A 15,701-nucleotide genomic window follows, 5' to 3' on the forward strand; every position below is an offset into this window, starting at 1 on the left:
AGTGGGATCTTCACAAGTCGCTTGGGAGTGAACATTAGCAGACGGTGTCACGGGTCAATGAGTAAGTGCTCCTTCTTATAGCACAGAACCAACCTCTTGGGGGGAAAAAAGTGTTTGGAATCCTTAATGTTAGACCAATGCTGTGAGATTTGAGAAAACTCACACCAGAGAACCAGCCCTAATATTTATAGTAAGTGAGGAGTAACTCTACCAAAGTAACAAAGGTTAAACTGAGCTGAGAGGGGAAGCATGGCTCTTGTGTTCACTAAACATATTGTAGAAAGTCCCAAGGCTTGCCTGGGATATGAATGTGCAGTTCTCATTCATCTAGTTACATGTGTGCATTTAAGGGCAAAATTTTACCTCTGAGTCCTTTTATGGAAGGTTCGTCCAACACATAATATATATCATATTAATTGCAAAATCTAGGCACAGAGGATCTAATCCAAAGCCCATTGAAGTCAATAGATAGACAGAGTCCCATTGACTTTGAAGGCCTTTGGGTTAGGTCAAAAGTTAGGGCCAAATTCTGACACCCTTGCGTTGAGTAATTTCTTCCTGAGTAATCCCTTTCACTTCAGTAGGACTACTCAGGTGAGTAAAGGGTGTCAGAATTTGGCCCCAATTTAGAAATGGCATTTCATCTCAATGCTGAACTTGTTGGGAGTTTGTGGTTTAAGTCCGAATGCTTCCCATGACTGACTTTTTTTTTTTTTTCAGTTGGAATATTTATATAAGCTTATATAGACAGGGTATGAAAGTTGTTACACTGGTTTCACTACCACTGTCCCCATCACTCGCATGTGGCACTGGACAATCAGATTGGGAGAAAGAGGGTGGTGTTAAAAACAAAGCAATCGAAACTTTGTTTCGATACTGCAGAGAAACTAGTTTAAACCAAAATGGGTATAACAGAACTGTAAATGAAACTAGCTCCTATCGCAGACCTGAAATATGTGGCCCAGTCATGTTCCCATTTGAATTCAACAGAAGCTTTACCACTGATTTTACTGGGAACAGGATTAAACCTGTGATTCTTCAATGTCCTTATAAAATCCTTTTGTCGTCTGGGATTTTGAAAGGTGCCTAAATTAGGCACCCAACTCCCATGGACTATGGGCACCTAGTCCCTTTACACTTATTGATAAATCCCAGCGATAGTGTGGATAAAAACTTTGTAATCTACTTCTAACCATTTGAGTCAACGCAGACAGGTGAAGAAGCGTTTGGGTTGTGGTATATCTTGACAAAGCACTAGTGAAATCAGTGATGTCACATGGTTTCCCACCATCTGAGGATCTGTGCTGTCATGCGCACAAGAGCGTCATCTTGGTAGCTCATGCTGTGTCAGAGCTGGCGAATAAAGTTGACAGTCAGCAATGTAGCGGGAGAGGCTTTTGCAAATGTACAAGAGCCTCTAGTTAAAACTGAAAGGAGGGATGGGTAATTCCTCTTCCTTTGTTCATGGAGTTCACCCTTTCCCTGGATACAGCCCAGTCAATCCAGTCAAAGATGGCTGATCACTGGGGCTTATTAAAAAACAAACAAACAAACAAAAAAACTATTCAAGAGCAGCTGGAATGATGTACTGGACTTCTCTTTGGAATGTACCAATTTGCACAAGTGTCATAATATTTTTCCAGAAAATTTTCTGCAGGAAGATCATAGAATCATAGAATCTCAGGGTTGGAAGGGACCTCAGGAGGTCATCTAGTCCAACCCCCTGCTCAAAGCAGGACCAAACCCAACTAAATATCACCCATAGACGCCATTGAAATATCTTCATTTTCCCCATACTTCCCCATCGGATATGCCCAACTCTACAGTATAATATCCATACATTCAGTGGACCTGATTTGCTTTTCTTGTCAGCATTCACCAATGTAGCTCTACTGACTTTGGAGTCACTCCAGATTTACACAGGTGTAAGCAAGAGGAGAATCAGGCCCCAAGCATTTTTCAGGAACCAAGTATAAAGTTTCCAGTAAATACACTTTAATGTAAGTCTGTTTGCCAAGTGGAGTTGCCTCCCTTCTTGGCTATGCGAAAACAAATGAATAGATTCCCTAGTCCCTTATCCTTCTGCTGTCAGGATACATGCATGATTTTCCAAGTGAGAGAATTGTTGTGGGCACGCTGTGTTTAAACCTTTGGCAACACGTTATTCATAGATTCATAGACTCTAGGACTGGAAGGGACCTCGAGAGGTCATTGAGTCCAGTCCCCTGCCCTCATGGCAGGACCAAATACTGTCTAGACCATCCCTGATAGACATTTATCTAACCTACTCTTAAATATCCCCAGAGATGGAGATTCCACAACCTCCCTAGGCAATTTATTCCAAATGTTTAACCACCCTGACAGTTAGGAACTTTTTCCTAATATCCAGCCTAAACCTCCCTTGCTGCAGTTTAAGCCCATTGCTTCTTGTTCTATCCTTAGAGGCGAAGGTGAACAAGTTTTCTCCCTCCTCCTGATGACACCCTTTTAGATACCTGAAAACTACTATCATGTCCCCTCTCAGTCTTCTCTTCTCCAAACTAAACAAAGAACCAAAGTTGTTTATAAAGTTATTGTTAGAACCAAAGTTGATTATAAAGTCTCTTTAATTAAGAGCCAAATTCTGCCCTGAAGAAGAGGCTCAGGGTATGATTCTTCTTTATAACGAGACCCCTTTGTATTGCTCCAGCATCAAATTATGTTTACATTAGCATTAAAGCCTCTTTACACTGCCACAGTGGCAGTCATGGGATAAGAAACAAGGTCCTCTCATGGATCAGTAGCTAATTAAAAGAGGAAATAAAGGGTAGGAATAAATGGCCAGTTTTCACAATGGAGAGAGGTTAATAGTGTGGTCCCCCAAAGATTTGTACTGGAACCTGTGCTGTTCAACATATTCATAAATGATTTGGAAAAGGGGTTGAACAGCGAGGTGGCAAAATTTGCAGACAATACAAATTTACTCAAGATAGTTCAGTCCAAAGCTGACTGGATCTCACATAACTGGGCAACAAAATGGCAGACAAAATTTCATATTGGTAAGTGCAAGGAAATGCAGTTTGGAAAAAATAATCCCAACTATACATACAAAATGATGGGGTCTAAATTAGCTGTTACCACTCAAATATGAGATCTTGGTGCCATCATGGTAGTTCTCTGAAAACATCTGATCAACGTGCATCTAGTGTTCGTTCATAGATTGGAAGAGTAAAAGAGCTTGCCTGCTTTTTCAACTCCCAATTGATTATTTAATTTTGAATGAACTGAACTAGTTGAATAAACTGAAATGAAGAAAATATTCTCTCTGCACCTGCAGAAGAGGCTACTGCTGTCAAAAGTAGTTTAGCAGGTCAATAAACTCTGGTTCCATATGCATAGCCAGTGACTTCCACCAGTTCTGTGTTTTGTCTTTCTTTAAAACTTGGAAGCAAACATGAACTATTTAACTTACTTTTAATTTTATTTAAATTATTTTAATAAGTTTAGGCCTTAACATAGTCAATTTCAAATGTAATTTTAAATGTTTCCTTTTAAAAAAACAAACAAACCACAACTGTATTTGATTAAAATGTTTTTTAAAAAATCAGATTTAAATCTGTTTATTTAAAATTATTGATTTTTATCCACCCTGCTCCTGCTGCCCACACAGAAAATCCTCTGAGCCAGGTTTGGAGGTGCATTAAACCCAGGCTCGCTTTCCCAGTTGGGGTGTGGCTTAGAGCCCAGGCTCTGCTTTAGTTCAGGCCGGAACCCAGTTACGTTTCAGTGAGGACGTAGGCTAGAGACCAATCAAGTTCTGCTAGTCCTCCTCCAGTGCCCTTCTGACAGTTCTCCCCTCCACTCCCAAAGGATGGACAAGGTCTCCTGCAATTGACACAGCTGATTGGGCTGACACACTCTAGGCTTCCTTCCCCAAAGAACCAGGGCATATGCTCCGAAACACACATGGGTAAGCGCAGAAACAGTGAGGACCGAGTAACTTAGGTAGGGCTTTGCAATGGGGATGCTTACATTCCAGCTGGGCTGACCAATGTGCTTGGACCCGGATTCCAGTCTCCTGAGTTAACTGTACAGTGTAGACGTAACCGTAGAGTTAATTGTGAATCAGATCCTTATTCTTTGTTTCCAGAAAAAAAAAGATGCTTGTGATTTTTTTTTTTTTTACCTTGAGCTTTCAGAATCGTTTCAGGCTGAAACTTGCGCTCTCTCTCTCCCCCACCCCCAATTTAATGTAATTAGCAAAACTGTTTTTGTCTTTAGTGTCATAAACCACTTGCCGTTCCGCCTCCCCATGTTTCTAAAATTAAATCTACCTCCCCCACATACCCCCCCCCTTAATTGGATGGACATAAGGCACAGTGCTTTAATGAAGTAATCTTTCAGTCCATAAGCCCAGGTTCAGATGTGGAAGGAGTTAGGTCATTGCATGATCATCTGTAGCTGACAGCTGGCCATATCACCAAACCACTATACGTGAATTATACCTAGGAGAAGCTGGGACCGGAATAGACCAATTGTTATAGATCGGGGTGGCCAAACTGCGGCTCGTGAGCCATATGCGTGTTTTTTTTTGTAGTTAAAGGGCAGCTCCCTCCACACCCACCATTCTCCACCTACCAGACTGGGGGCGGAGCTCAGGGCTGCCGCCCAGCGGTGAGGTAGTGGGGCGAGGGGCTTCTGCCAGATATGACTGCTGCCTGTCAGAGTGGTGGGAGGGGAGGACAATTTAAAGGTTTGGCCTTGCCAACAGCTTGAGTCACACACACCCAGGCAGACTCCCACTCTTTCCCTCAGCAGCCCCTTCCTTCAGCTCCCAGCTATTAGCTCTGGTGGAGAGGCAGTGGCAAACAGCTGGGGGCTCCAGGGAGGGGTCTCTTCTTGAGCTCCTTGGGGAGAGACAGCAGCTGCAGCCCCGAGCCTCAGCAGGCGCCTCCTGCAGGGCTGACGCCCCAAGCCTCCCAGCAGGTGCGCCCCAGCTCTCCAACTTCTGAAGATTGTCCTACATGGCTCGAAGAGTCAGTAAGTTGGCCTCCCCTGTTACAGATCATTGACAGGACTTTATGGAAAAGCTTACACTGTGCCTACCTGTAATATCTCCTTCTCTAGTTAGTGCTTTGAGTCTCTCTTTTACCTGAGTAGTTCTATTTACTAACTTTTACTTAATGTCCTCAGGTCTTTGAAATGTTGAGACAAGGCGGGCCATATATCCATGACTTTGTCCACCGTGTGTGCCTGGACAAGGGTTTTTAGAACAAACACTGAGTGAGCTAATTTGGCATCTGCTCTACTCTGTTTAGATACATGCTGGGTTAAGAACACGTTTTGTCAGCACTAACTTAGAATTTCTTTGATTTTGTATGTTAGACTGTATCAGCCCTATGATAGTCTATCAGCAGGAGCTTTGTGCTTCCCTTTGTCTTGCAGTGGGGTGCCACTGTGCATTACTACCGCCTTGCTTTTTTTTTTTTTAATAATGACCTTTACTTTTCAGTACTGTACCTTGTAGTCCCAGCTGGGGATCAAAACTTTTAATGAGACACTAGGGATTTTCTAAATCTCATTTTTGGGGGAGATAACTTCCATAATAGAAGATAAAATGCACAGCAGGATCATCTTGTAATATTCAAGCTAGAAAAATCATTAAAATAGGAGCATAACATATGCTAATATTTTGCTGGTGATTGTTGTGCTTATTCATGGATAAAGAAAATATTTTGGCACGAAGGACTTACCAAAGCACTGCTTAATATGGCATTGTTGATTAATTAGCACATGAGACAAGATTGCATTATCTAGAGAGGCCCTGTAGAAAATAATTACTCTTAAAGTATAAGCTAGACTCAGTTGAATAGTGATACTCAGAGGGAAAGAAAAGCAGTTGTGTGCCCCGCTGAATGCATGCTGTTAGCTTTAAGTTTATGGGTGGTGCTTTTATGGTGGGTGATTGTCTCCATTTGTATCAGGAGGTGTTGAACAGTACAATAAAGCGAATGGTGATAAAATGAAGAAATGTTAAACTGGGGAAAACTTCTGGCCTCAGGTTTGATGCTCCTTGTAAAAATCTGGGTGTTTTTTTTTGTTTTTTTTTAATTATTATTTTGCAATGTGGTGGTAGCCGTATTGGCGCTGGGATATTAAAGAGACAAAGTGGGTGAGGTAATATCTTTTATTGGACCAACGTCCATTGGTGAAAGAGACAAGCTTTCGAGCTTACAGAGAGCTCTTCTTCAGATCTGGAGAAGAGCTCGGTATAAGCTCAAAAGTTTTTTGTCTCTCTCACCAACAAAGGTTGGTCTGATAAAAGATACTACTCATCCAGCTTGTCTTTCTGGATTGTGTTTGACCTTTTAGACTCATTTGCTGTATTGTTGTGATTTGTAGAAGAGGTGCTGAAAAGTTTCAACTTTTGTTCTGTGCGTATGTATTTATCTATTGCATAGTTGAGTGCAAGACTGACCACAGTTTTCAGTAAGCATGCAAAGAAGGAAAGAGAGCCTTGTGGTGCAGTTTGCCTGTAGACATTATACGGTACAGGATAGCCCCAAACTCTGCTTTATACATCCTTTCTCTCTTTAACATAATTATTTATTTGTTAAATTTGTGGCAATAGGTGAAATCAAAGAGAAGGTTATGTAATTAGCTCTTCTCTTAGGGCTGAATAAAATAGAAGAAATAAATACACCCCATGTACTGTGTGTGTTTTTAAAATATTGTCTGGTATATGCATCCACATGAAGTAAAGCAGCAAGGATGACCTGATTAGCAAAGTCCTCATGAACAGCTGAGGTGATCCCCACAGTAGCAGCATTCCCTTCCTTGGAGACCTGCAACTCTCCCTAGTCCCAGCTGAAGAGGGAACCTTCACAGAGCAACAAACACATGATACCAGGTTTCTGAAAGCGGCAGGGACAGAGTCAAAGGGGGTGTGGGTAGGAAAATTTGTCAACAGGCTGAACAATTCTACACAATAGCCAGAGTGCTTTTCCGTGACGAGCTGGAATGAGCAACTCTCTGTATACAGCCTTTGGAGGGTTCTACCGAGCTGTGTTCCGAGAGGGTTGTGTGTCTGGAAGGTTGTTTTGCAGCAAACAACTTGCTCTGTTTTTGTTTTGCTGTTTATCCTACTGGATGCAAGCCAGCATTCAGCAGAAGGAAACACTCGGGTAAGATAAAATAAGATGCTGGCAACAATCTCCCAGTTTCTAAGCACTTCTGACCTTTTCTGAGGTGCTCAGCAACAAGGGCTCCCATGGACTTGAATGGAAACTGTGACGGTTCAGCACCTATGAACGTTTATTGTTTCAGATACAATAAATACAATAGAGTTACAGTTTATATAAAAATAAACGCTGGATACAAATTACACTCCTCCCCCCTCGCATGTGCACACACGCACACTTGGTCACTCACATATACACACACCCCTTCACTTGGTGCAAAGTGTGTTGTGACTATTTTACATATTATTCCTACTCAACCACAAGATTACCCTTTATCCTCGTAAAGACACAGTATTTGGGGTCAGGAGAGCAATGTCCTACTCCTCACTCTGCCACAGACTTCCCATCCATATAGACGACAGCAGCCATGATTAATTTGGGCTTGTTGTGCTGATACCCGGAACACCCCCAGTTCCAGCGGAAGTCAATGGAAGCTGATGGTTCTCAGCACCTTTAATAATCCGGCTCCGGATAAATCATACACAGATACTTTCAAAGATAAAGCAGGATTAGGACCTTGGCCCTTTAATTCCCAAAGCAAAGATCTTGCAATGCACTAAAACCATCCTGTGTGACCTGGAGCAAAGTCAGTTAGCCTCTCTGTGCCTCTGTTTCTTCATCTGTAAAACGGGGCTATGGCACTGTCTTGCCTTAGAGGAGTGTTGTGAGCATAAACACGTTCAAAGATTGTGAGTCGCTTTGAGCTCTGATATAAAGTACAGTGTAAGAGCTCGGCATAATTCTGGTGATGCTACAGTATTTTTAATGTGTAGATTTCAAAGTGCTTTACACAGGAGGTCAGTATCCTTTTACAAATGGGGAAGCAGAGGCACTGTGAGGGAAATGGCTTGCCCAAGGTCTCCCAACAAGCCAGTGGCATAGCTAGGAATTGATTCTAGGTCTTTGGCTCTTAATCTGTTACCTTGAATCATCTCACTTCATTCAAACAAACACAACTGGGGAAGGGTGGAATAAAAATTTGAAATTTTGCAATTTTGATTTTTTTTTTTTAAAAGGTGAGATTTTCGTAGACATTTTCAAGAAAACTTTATCTTGGTGGTTTTTTTGAGCAGCTCTGTGTAAAACGTAGGAACTGTACATATTTGGGGCCAGACTGTGGTTTGTCCTTCATGTCCACACAGGTGAGTAAAGGGTAGTAAGGCCTCCCCCTGATTTCCTCTGTGCCAGTTACCCATAGTGTGGCTAGCAGCATGCGGGAGAAAGCTGCCTCTGTGGGCTGCTATATTCCTGCCCCCTTCTGTGCGGAATGGGCTGGAAGAGGCAGGGAATGAGCGGGAGCCCAGACCCAGAACTTGAGGCAAAGTCACCGTTTAGCCCTCAGGTGTGACATGGTGTCTTTGTATCATCAAATGTGTCTTTGTGGAACTAAAATATCAGTTCCCTTCAGCAAATAAAGAGCAAAAATATTTCTTAATGTAAAATGTTTAATGTTTTGATGGCTGGGTTTACAATGACATACGGCTACCACAGTCTGTCTATAGGTTGACCAGACAGCAAATATGAAAAATTGGGACGGGGTGGGGGGTAATAGGAGCCTATATAAGAAAAACACCCAAAAATTGGGACTGTCCCTATAAAATTGGGACATCTGGTCACCTTATCTATCTCCTTTTTCTGTATGGCCTTAGTACAGTATATTCATTCTTTGGCTCCCATTAATGCCATGGTGGGCAGTGGGAGATGTATTTCAACAATTGTACAGTTAGAATTGGCCTTTGGTCTCCTGTGTTTTGTTCCTATCACTATACACACCCTAAGCAACATGGAAACACAGATTTCTGAACCTTCTCATTTATTTTTTTAAACTATCAAATATTTAGGGTGGGGATGTAAAAGTGAGGTTCATGCTAAGGGACTGGATAGCTCAGGGTGCTCGTAATGGGAAATGGAGGAAGCTTTTACCAGAGGCAGCTCTAGCAATTTCGCCGCCCCAAGCAGGGCGGCACGCCACGAGGGGCGCTCTGGCGGTCGCCGGTCCCGCGGCTCCGGTGGACCTCCCACAGGCACACCTGCGGATGCTCCACCGGAGCTGCGGGACCAGCAGACCCTCCGCAGGCACGTCTGCGGGAGGTCCACCGGAGCCGCCTGCCGCCCTCCCGCGGGACGCCGCCCCAAGCGCGCGCTTGGCGTGCTGGGGTCTGGAGCCGGCCCTGGCTTTTACCCTCTGGTTCAACTCGAACCTCAGTCTGTAGGGGCTGAAATTGTTGCTATATGAGAGAGGCAAGGTGAGGGAGGTAATACATTTTATTGGGCCAACTTCTGTTGGTGAGAGAGACGCGCTTTTCATCTACACGGAGCTCTTCTTTAGGTCTTCAGGTTCTGACACACCTATACCTGTTCTGTGGGTAGACAGTGAAACTCTGGGGCATTCTTTACAGCAGCTTTCACTAACTGGACAACGTTTTCAAATGTCGGTGCCTAAGGTGAGGGATCTAAACTTGCATTGAGATGCCTCAATAAGGGGCCTGATTTTTATTTTTTTTTTCAGTTCTCATTGGCTTTGATGGAATTTAGATGACACCTTAACGGTCTGAAGCAAAGTCCGCTGAAGTCAATGAAAGACTCCCAGGCTGTGTGTCAGGCTGTTAACAGTGTGCACAGACAATGGGATGCCCTTATCCCACTTGTATACATGAACTGCAAACCAGAACATAGTTGTCATAGTAGGTCTCATTTCAGGCCTATTTGCCTTGGTAGCAGAAAAGCAGTGGCTCATGTATCGTATCTCTTCCCTCTGTCATAAAACATGTCTGTGCAAGAAGTATGACTTGGAGATTATCTTTGCACCATGTATGCCCTGCTTCATTAAACTCATTTATTTTGAACAAGTTTGCCTGTAAGGAGAGCTCATTTCAGTGAATTGATTGTGTAGCTTTCTCTATCTGGAAGACTGCGGTATATAGTTTGATGTGCAACTGCTAGAACTAGGTGCGAAGTAAATATTTTTAACTACTCATTCCCTGTGGTACACCACTCTTTGTACTCCTTGCATTCAGTGCATCCATGAAAGGAAGAATGATTTTGTGGTCAAAGCAATGGAAGATCTGGATTCAGTTCCTTGTTCTTTCACAGAATTTCTGGGTGACCTTGGGCAGGTCACTTAATTTCTCTGTGCCCTAGTTTCCCATCTGCAAAATGGGAATAAAAATGCTTCCTTTCTCCTACCTTTTGTCTGTTTAGAGTAGGTTGTATATGCTTAGGGGTGGGGTCTGTCTTTAACTATGTGCATGTACAGCACCTACCACAATGGGGCCCTGATCATGTTTGGGGCTTCTAGACACTCTTGTAGTCAAATAATTTAATAATAATGCTAATTGGTCATGGTATTAGTTAATTGGTAATGAGGAAAAGACTGTTGGGTTTTTTGGGGGTTTTTTTGTTTATAGATTTTTTTTTTTTTTAACGTTTCAGCAAATTCAGTAAAGCTAGAAATGCAAAGCGATGAGGAGTCTGACAGGAAACCTCTAAGCCGTGAAGATGAGATCAGGGGTCACGATGAAGGAAGCAGCTTGGAAGAACCCCTCACTGAGAACAACGAGATGGCGGACAACAGAAAGATCCAGGAGCTGTCAGGCGAGGGAGGAATCCGGCTTCCGAATGGTAAACTGAAATGTGACGTCTGTGGCATGGTTTGCATTGGGCCCAATGTGCTTATGGTACATAAAAGGAGCCACACTGGTAAGCAGCTGAAAGAAAAACTGATGACTGCCTGTGGCATCTGATGTTGATATTACCTGACAACTCTTCTCTTGCCTCTGTAATCAAGGGCGACAATGGGGATGGTGGGGTGGGGTGGAGAAGGGTGACTGGGGTGGATTTGCTCTTTCAAAGTTCTGGTGGCGCTCTATTGCTGGTCAGCAAAAAGCTTTCTTGGCACTGAGTACCGGCCTTCAGTTCTTAGGAATAGCAAGGAAAAGAAGTCTGGAAATCAGACTTTATCATTCTTGCCCAGCAGTAATATGGTGAGCGTTCAGCACAAGTAGAATTGACAGGTGTCATTCTTTTCCGTCTTTAATGTGCGTGTGATTCCCATACGTTTTTCTTCAAAGCTAAGTGGCTAAAGTTATTAGTCTTCAAGATGGGACATGTAAGTATCTGGGGGAACAGGGCCGCCCAGAGGATTCAGGGGGCCTGGGGCAAAGCCATTTCGGGGGCCCCTTCCATAAAAAAAAGTTGCAATACTATAGAATACTATATTCTCGTGGGGGCCCCTGCGGGCCCCTTGCCCCCCACCCTCCCCGGGCGGCCCTGCTGGGGAAAGCCTTGGGCTGCACTCAGATTGGGACCCCAATTCAAGAAAGCACTTAAAGCATGTGCTTACAGTCCTGGGACTTTAAACATATGCTTAAGTTAAGGACATACTTAGGTGCTTCATGCTTTCATCACAGATTCCAGGAAGGGGAAAGCTCTTTCTTGCCTCATGCCTTTGATATTGTTAATGGTGTGACAGACAGTCCACACTCAGATATTGTACTTAGGAAATAGTGCGTGGGGTGTGTGTGTTAAGGAAGAGTAAGAAAAGAGAACTTTTGCACAGAGCAATAATATACATATGATAAGTAAGGATATGATTTTGTCATGGAGGACTTGCATTCCATGACTTTCTGGGACTTCTGTCTCTTTTTCTGGGGCAGGGCTGGAGCAGCTATCAGCCCCGGGCTGCCAGAGAAGCGGCCACTAGAACAGCTGACCGGTTGCCAGTCCTGGGCTGCTGAACAGCTGGCTGGCGGCCTGCCACTGGTCCACGGTCCCCAGCCCAATGGAGCAGCAGGCAAGGGCTGGGTCAGTCCCTCTGGGGCTGGAGCAGCAGTGGTCAGCCCCTGCCACGGGGTGGTATTTTTAGTAAAAGTCAGGGACAGGTCACGGGTTTCCATGACTTTTACTAAAAAATACCTGTGACAGAATCTTAACCTTAATTATAAGTTAATGCTCTTTACAGAAGTTGTATTGATAAAAAATAGCATATATGGATAATGCAAAGCATTGCAGTATCATATATGGCGCATTCATGATTTCAGACAGATTGGCAGCTACAGCAGAGGAAAAGCACTACTTAGTGAACTGAAATCTTGATTGAGTGATAATTTGACATCCCACTACTAGATTGGTCAAATAGAAAGTGCAGCATACTGAGTCCCCAGGTTGTAGAGAGTTCCCGTAAGTTTTCAGTGGCATATGCACACATGCAAGTAGATGTACAGTAGCTACATCAAAGGCTACACAGTCCACCCTGAGTGCCCAAATTAGACATCCTACATTTTATATTTAGGCTAGGGTTGCCAACTTTCTAATGGCTGAAAACCGAACACCCCCTGGCCCATCTCTTCCCAAAGGCCCTGCCTCTTCCCCCCCCAAGAGGCCAGGGCAACTGGGGTACAGTGGGGGCTGGTCCCTGGGGCAAGGGGAATGGCAGAGCAGAAGGGGGGTGGACAGGATCCCCCCCCATCCCGCCTGGGCAGCAGCACCTACCTCTGCGAGCCCGGTCCCAAAGCCTGCCACTGCTCTGTCAGGCAGCAGCAGCTGAGCAGAGAACACTCCTCCATGTTGCTCCAGCTGCTGCTCTTCCCACCCCGCAATGGCGGAGGCCGGTTACTGTGGCCAACCAGACTTTTAATGACCAGTCAGAAAACCGGACACCTGGCAACCCTAGTTTAAGCTCCTAATTAAAACCGGCCTGAGGTGTTGAGCACTGGCAGGTCCTTACAGGACAATGGAGCTCTGTCAGCACATCTTTTATTTAGGTGCCTCAACATACAGGTGATTTAGGTGCCTAACCTGTTAGGCACCCACATTTAAACAACAACATTTGCCTTCTACTGTGCAGACTAATGCAGCTATATGTGCACGTGTAGCTAAGGATTGCATAACACACTGCTTTTTCCTAAAGCCATTAGAGCTTCTCTCCAGTGCTCCGGCTCTTTGCCCCTGAGCAGAGAGGCTGTGATGCACTGCTCTATACAGATGATTTCGAGCATATAGAAATGGGCATTCCTTTCACTGTGTAGCTCTTAGTGAACCAGCTGGCCCGTTGTTTTATTTTAGATGCTGCTGCTGCTTCACCGTCGACAGCGGCATGTCCACAGAAGGAGGAATTTGCTTGGATGTCCACATCCTTGTCTTCAATGGCGAAAAGCAAATGTTAAAAATACGATAGCAGGGGTAGTATTTAGAACACTATACTGCCATTTCATCAGCAGTAGCTATTAACGGGCTAGTCTGAGCCTTTGGACTCCACCCTCTTAGGCTACGTGTGGCTGTGCAGCCCACAGGGGAACTCTGGGAAGGAATTGTGCGCCAGAGGCACCCCCCGTTTCCACTGGTGAGGACTCGGTATCAGCCCTTCCCTGACGTAGCATACCCCTCATCCCACTTCCCCGCAGCCAGCTCTGCTGGCCAATGCATATGCGGGGGCTTGACTCCCCTTCCTCTCCTGCATAGCTGATATGTCCCATATACTGCAAGACACAGTCTGGCCCACTGTTTGCCTTGCAGAAGCTTCAGCTGTCTTCCTCTCCAGAAAATGGTAGATCCCGTCCCTAAAGCCTGATGCCATTCTGCCCCAAACACTGCAGCTTACCATAATAATCATAATTCTCACACACACATAGGGCAAAATTGTGGCTCACCCAGAGGAAGAAGGGGTTACAAGATGGACCCTTACTCTTTGGCATGGTCTGCTTTAATCACAAAGGGCACAACAGCCTCCCCCTCCCTTACTGGTGAGGTCCCTTCTGTCCACACAACACACCAGCCAGTGCAGCTGAACAGACGCAGGAAGAGGGAAGTATGCTGTGACAGGCATAGGACTGGCACAGATTTTTGCTCCCGTGACCACACAGTTTCACGATGCCCTTGATTCAGGGCTTGTGGTAAACCCACAGTGGAGCCCTTCCTGCCGAGGTAGCAACCATTACTGTAGAACCCTGCACTTTTTAAAGACATTGATAATTCAGGTAAAGCAATTTCCAAATGCACAAGGGCAGTTTTTCCATTTGTTTGTCATGTATCAGTAACATTCAGCATAGGGATGCGATGTGAAGATGGAACAGTTTCACTGAGCTGCAGCGTCCCAGCTCATTTCACAAGAGCACATCAGGGCTAATTTATTTTCCTTCTCTTTCATCCTCTTTCTTTTCAGTAAAAACCTCATTCTCCGTGCTATCGTATACTGGGGGCGGGGGGCTGTAGCAACATCTTTCTAAGAGTTTTGTGTTCCTGCAGTAGTTGGATAATCAGGTAATATTGTCATCGGGTACTCCAGGCACTCTTGTTTGGCAGTATTGGGTGGGGGAGGGGAAAGTAGGGTCAAGAATCCAATTTGTGTACAGAAATACCAAGGAATTCTAATGAGTTTAAAAGTGAATTTGTCATCCCTCTAGGCTTGGCCCTTTATGGGAATGAAAAAAAACAAACCCTCTTGTATCTTCCCGCTTTCAGCAGAGCTGATACCATACTGTGTACATTGATGCTCTTTGGTAGCCATGCTATTGCCTCAGTGAGGTTGTGAGACCCTTACACACTCTGAATAGTAACTTAATCCATCACCATAATAACACTTAGCTCTTATCTAGCACTTTTCGTCAGTAGATCTCAAAGTGCTTTTCAAAGGAGGTCAGTATCAGAGACACAGAGCAGTGAAGTCACTTCTTGCCAAAGTGACCCAGCAGGCCAGTGGCAGAGCCAGAAATAGAACGCAGTTTTCCTGAGTCCCAGTCCAGTGCTCTATCCACTAGGTCATACTGCCTCCCGTCAGTACGACTACTCATATTGCAAGATGCTATTCAGCGTGGATGAGGGTATCACAATCTAGCCCACCTATGTTAACCACTTTTCACCTTGGTGAAATTTTGCATTTCTGCTGTTCTGGGTGATCTCCTCAGGAAACTCTCAAGCCCCACCTGCACGTTAGTACCGCAATGTATATTTGATGTACGAGGGAAGGAATTCTTACCAAATCCTACTGTCATGTTCATAGCATTGCAGATGCACATACAGAGCTTGGAACAACTGAAAATGCCGTTTAACTTTTTTTCTTTTATGCAGGCATAAGGCTGTTCTGGCACAATCGATTTGGGACCAAAAAACCCAATTGTGCTATTTGGTATTCAAGACATTCATGCTTAATATCGTTAACCACAAACAAATTTAAATAGATGGCCATATTCCCTGGTTAGAATTAATTTCATCGGACTGTCAAATATTTGTATAGAAAGGTTTAAGTTGATTTAATTCCTAGACTGCTGCCAACTACTGCCTCTTGCACCATGATATTATTTGGCATTGGTTAAATGGAGCAAAAGTTCTAGGGCTAGATTTTTTTTTCAAAAGCATTTGGCATCTTCCATTTAGGCATCTAAATAAATGGCCAGTTTTTCAGAAGCGCTCAGCTCCCATTTAGTACTTAAATGAAGAGGCTGGATTTTCTAAATAGCTCTGTGCTCAGCAGCTCTTATTGTTAAC

General features: G+C 44.2%; 1 protein-coding gene across 13 annotated transcripts in view; it reads left to right on the forward strand.

The window, feature by feature from the left end:
* Nucleotides 1-15,701, forward strand: part of IKZF2 (IKAROS family zinc finger 2) — a 206,499-nt gene that overhangs the window by 128,786 nt on the left and 62,012 nt on the right. For 9 of the 13 annotated variants that reach the window (XM_039494409.1, XM_039494416.1, XM_039494405.1 and 6 more), the window contains one exon: nucleotides 10,653-10,919. In XM_039494409.1, the coding sequence (XP_039350343.1) occupies nucleotides 10,653-10,919 (267 nt within the window). Of the gene's footprint in view, nucleotides 1-8,272; nucleotides 8,363-10,652; nucleotides 10,920-15,701 lie in introns of those variants that run through there. The other 4 variants (XM_039494411.1, XM_039494412.1, XM_039494418.1 and 1 more) reach the window with 2 other exon arrangements.

Source organism: Mauremys reevesii, linkage group 11, assembly GCF_016161935.1.
Source record: "Mauremys reevesii isolate NIE-2019 linkage group 11, ASM1616193v1, whole genome shotgun sequence".
Classification (NCBI taxonomy): Eukaryota; Metazoa; Chordata; order Testudines; family Geoemydidae; genus Mauremys; species Mauremys reevesii.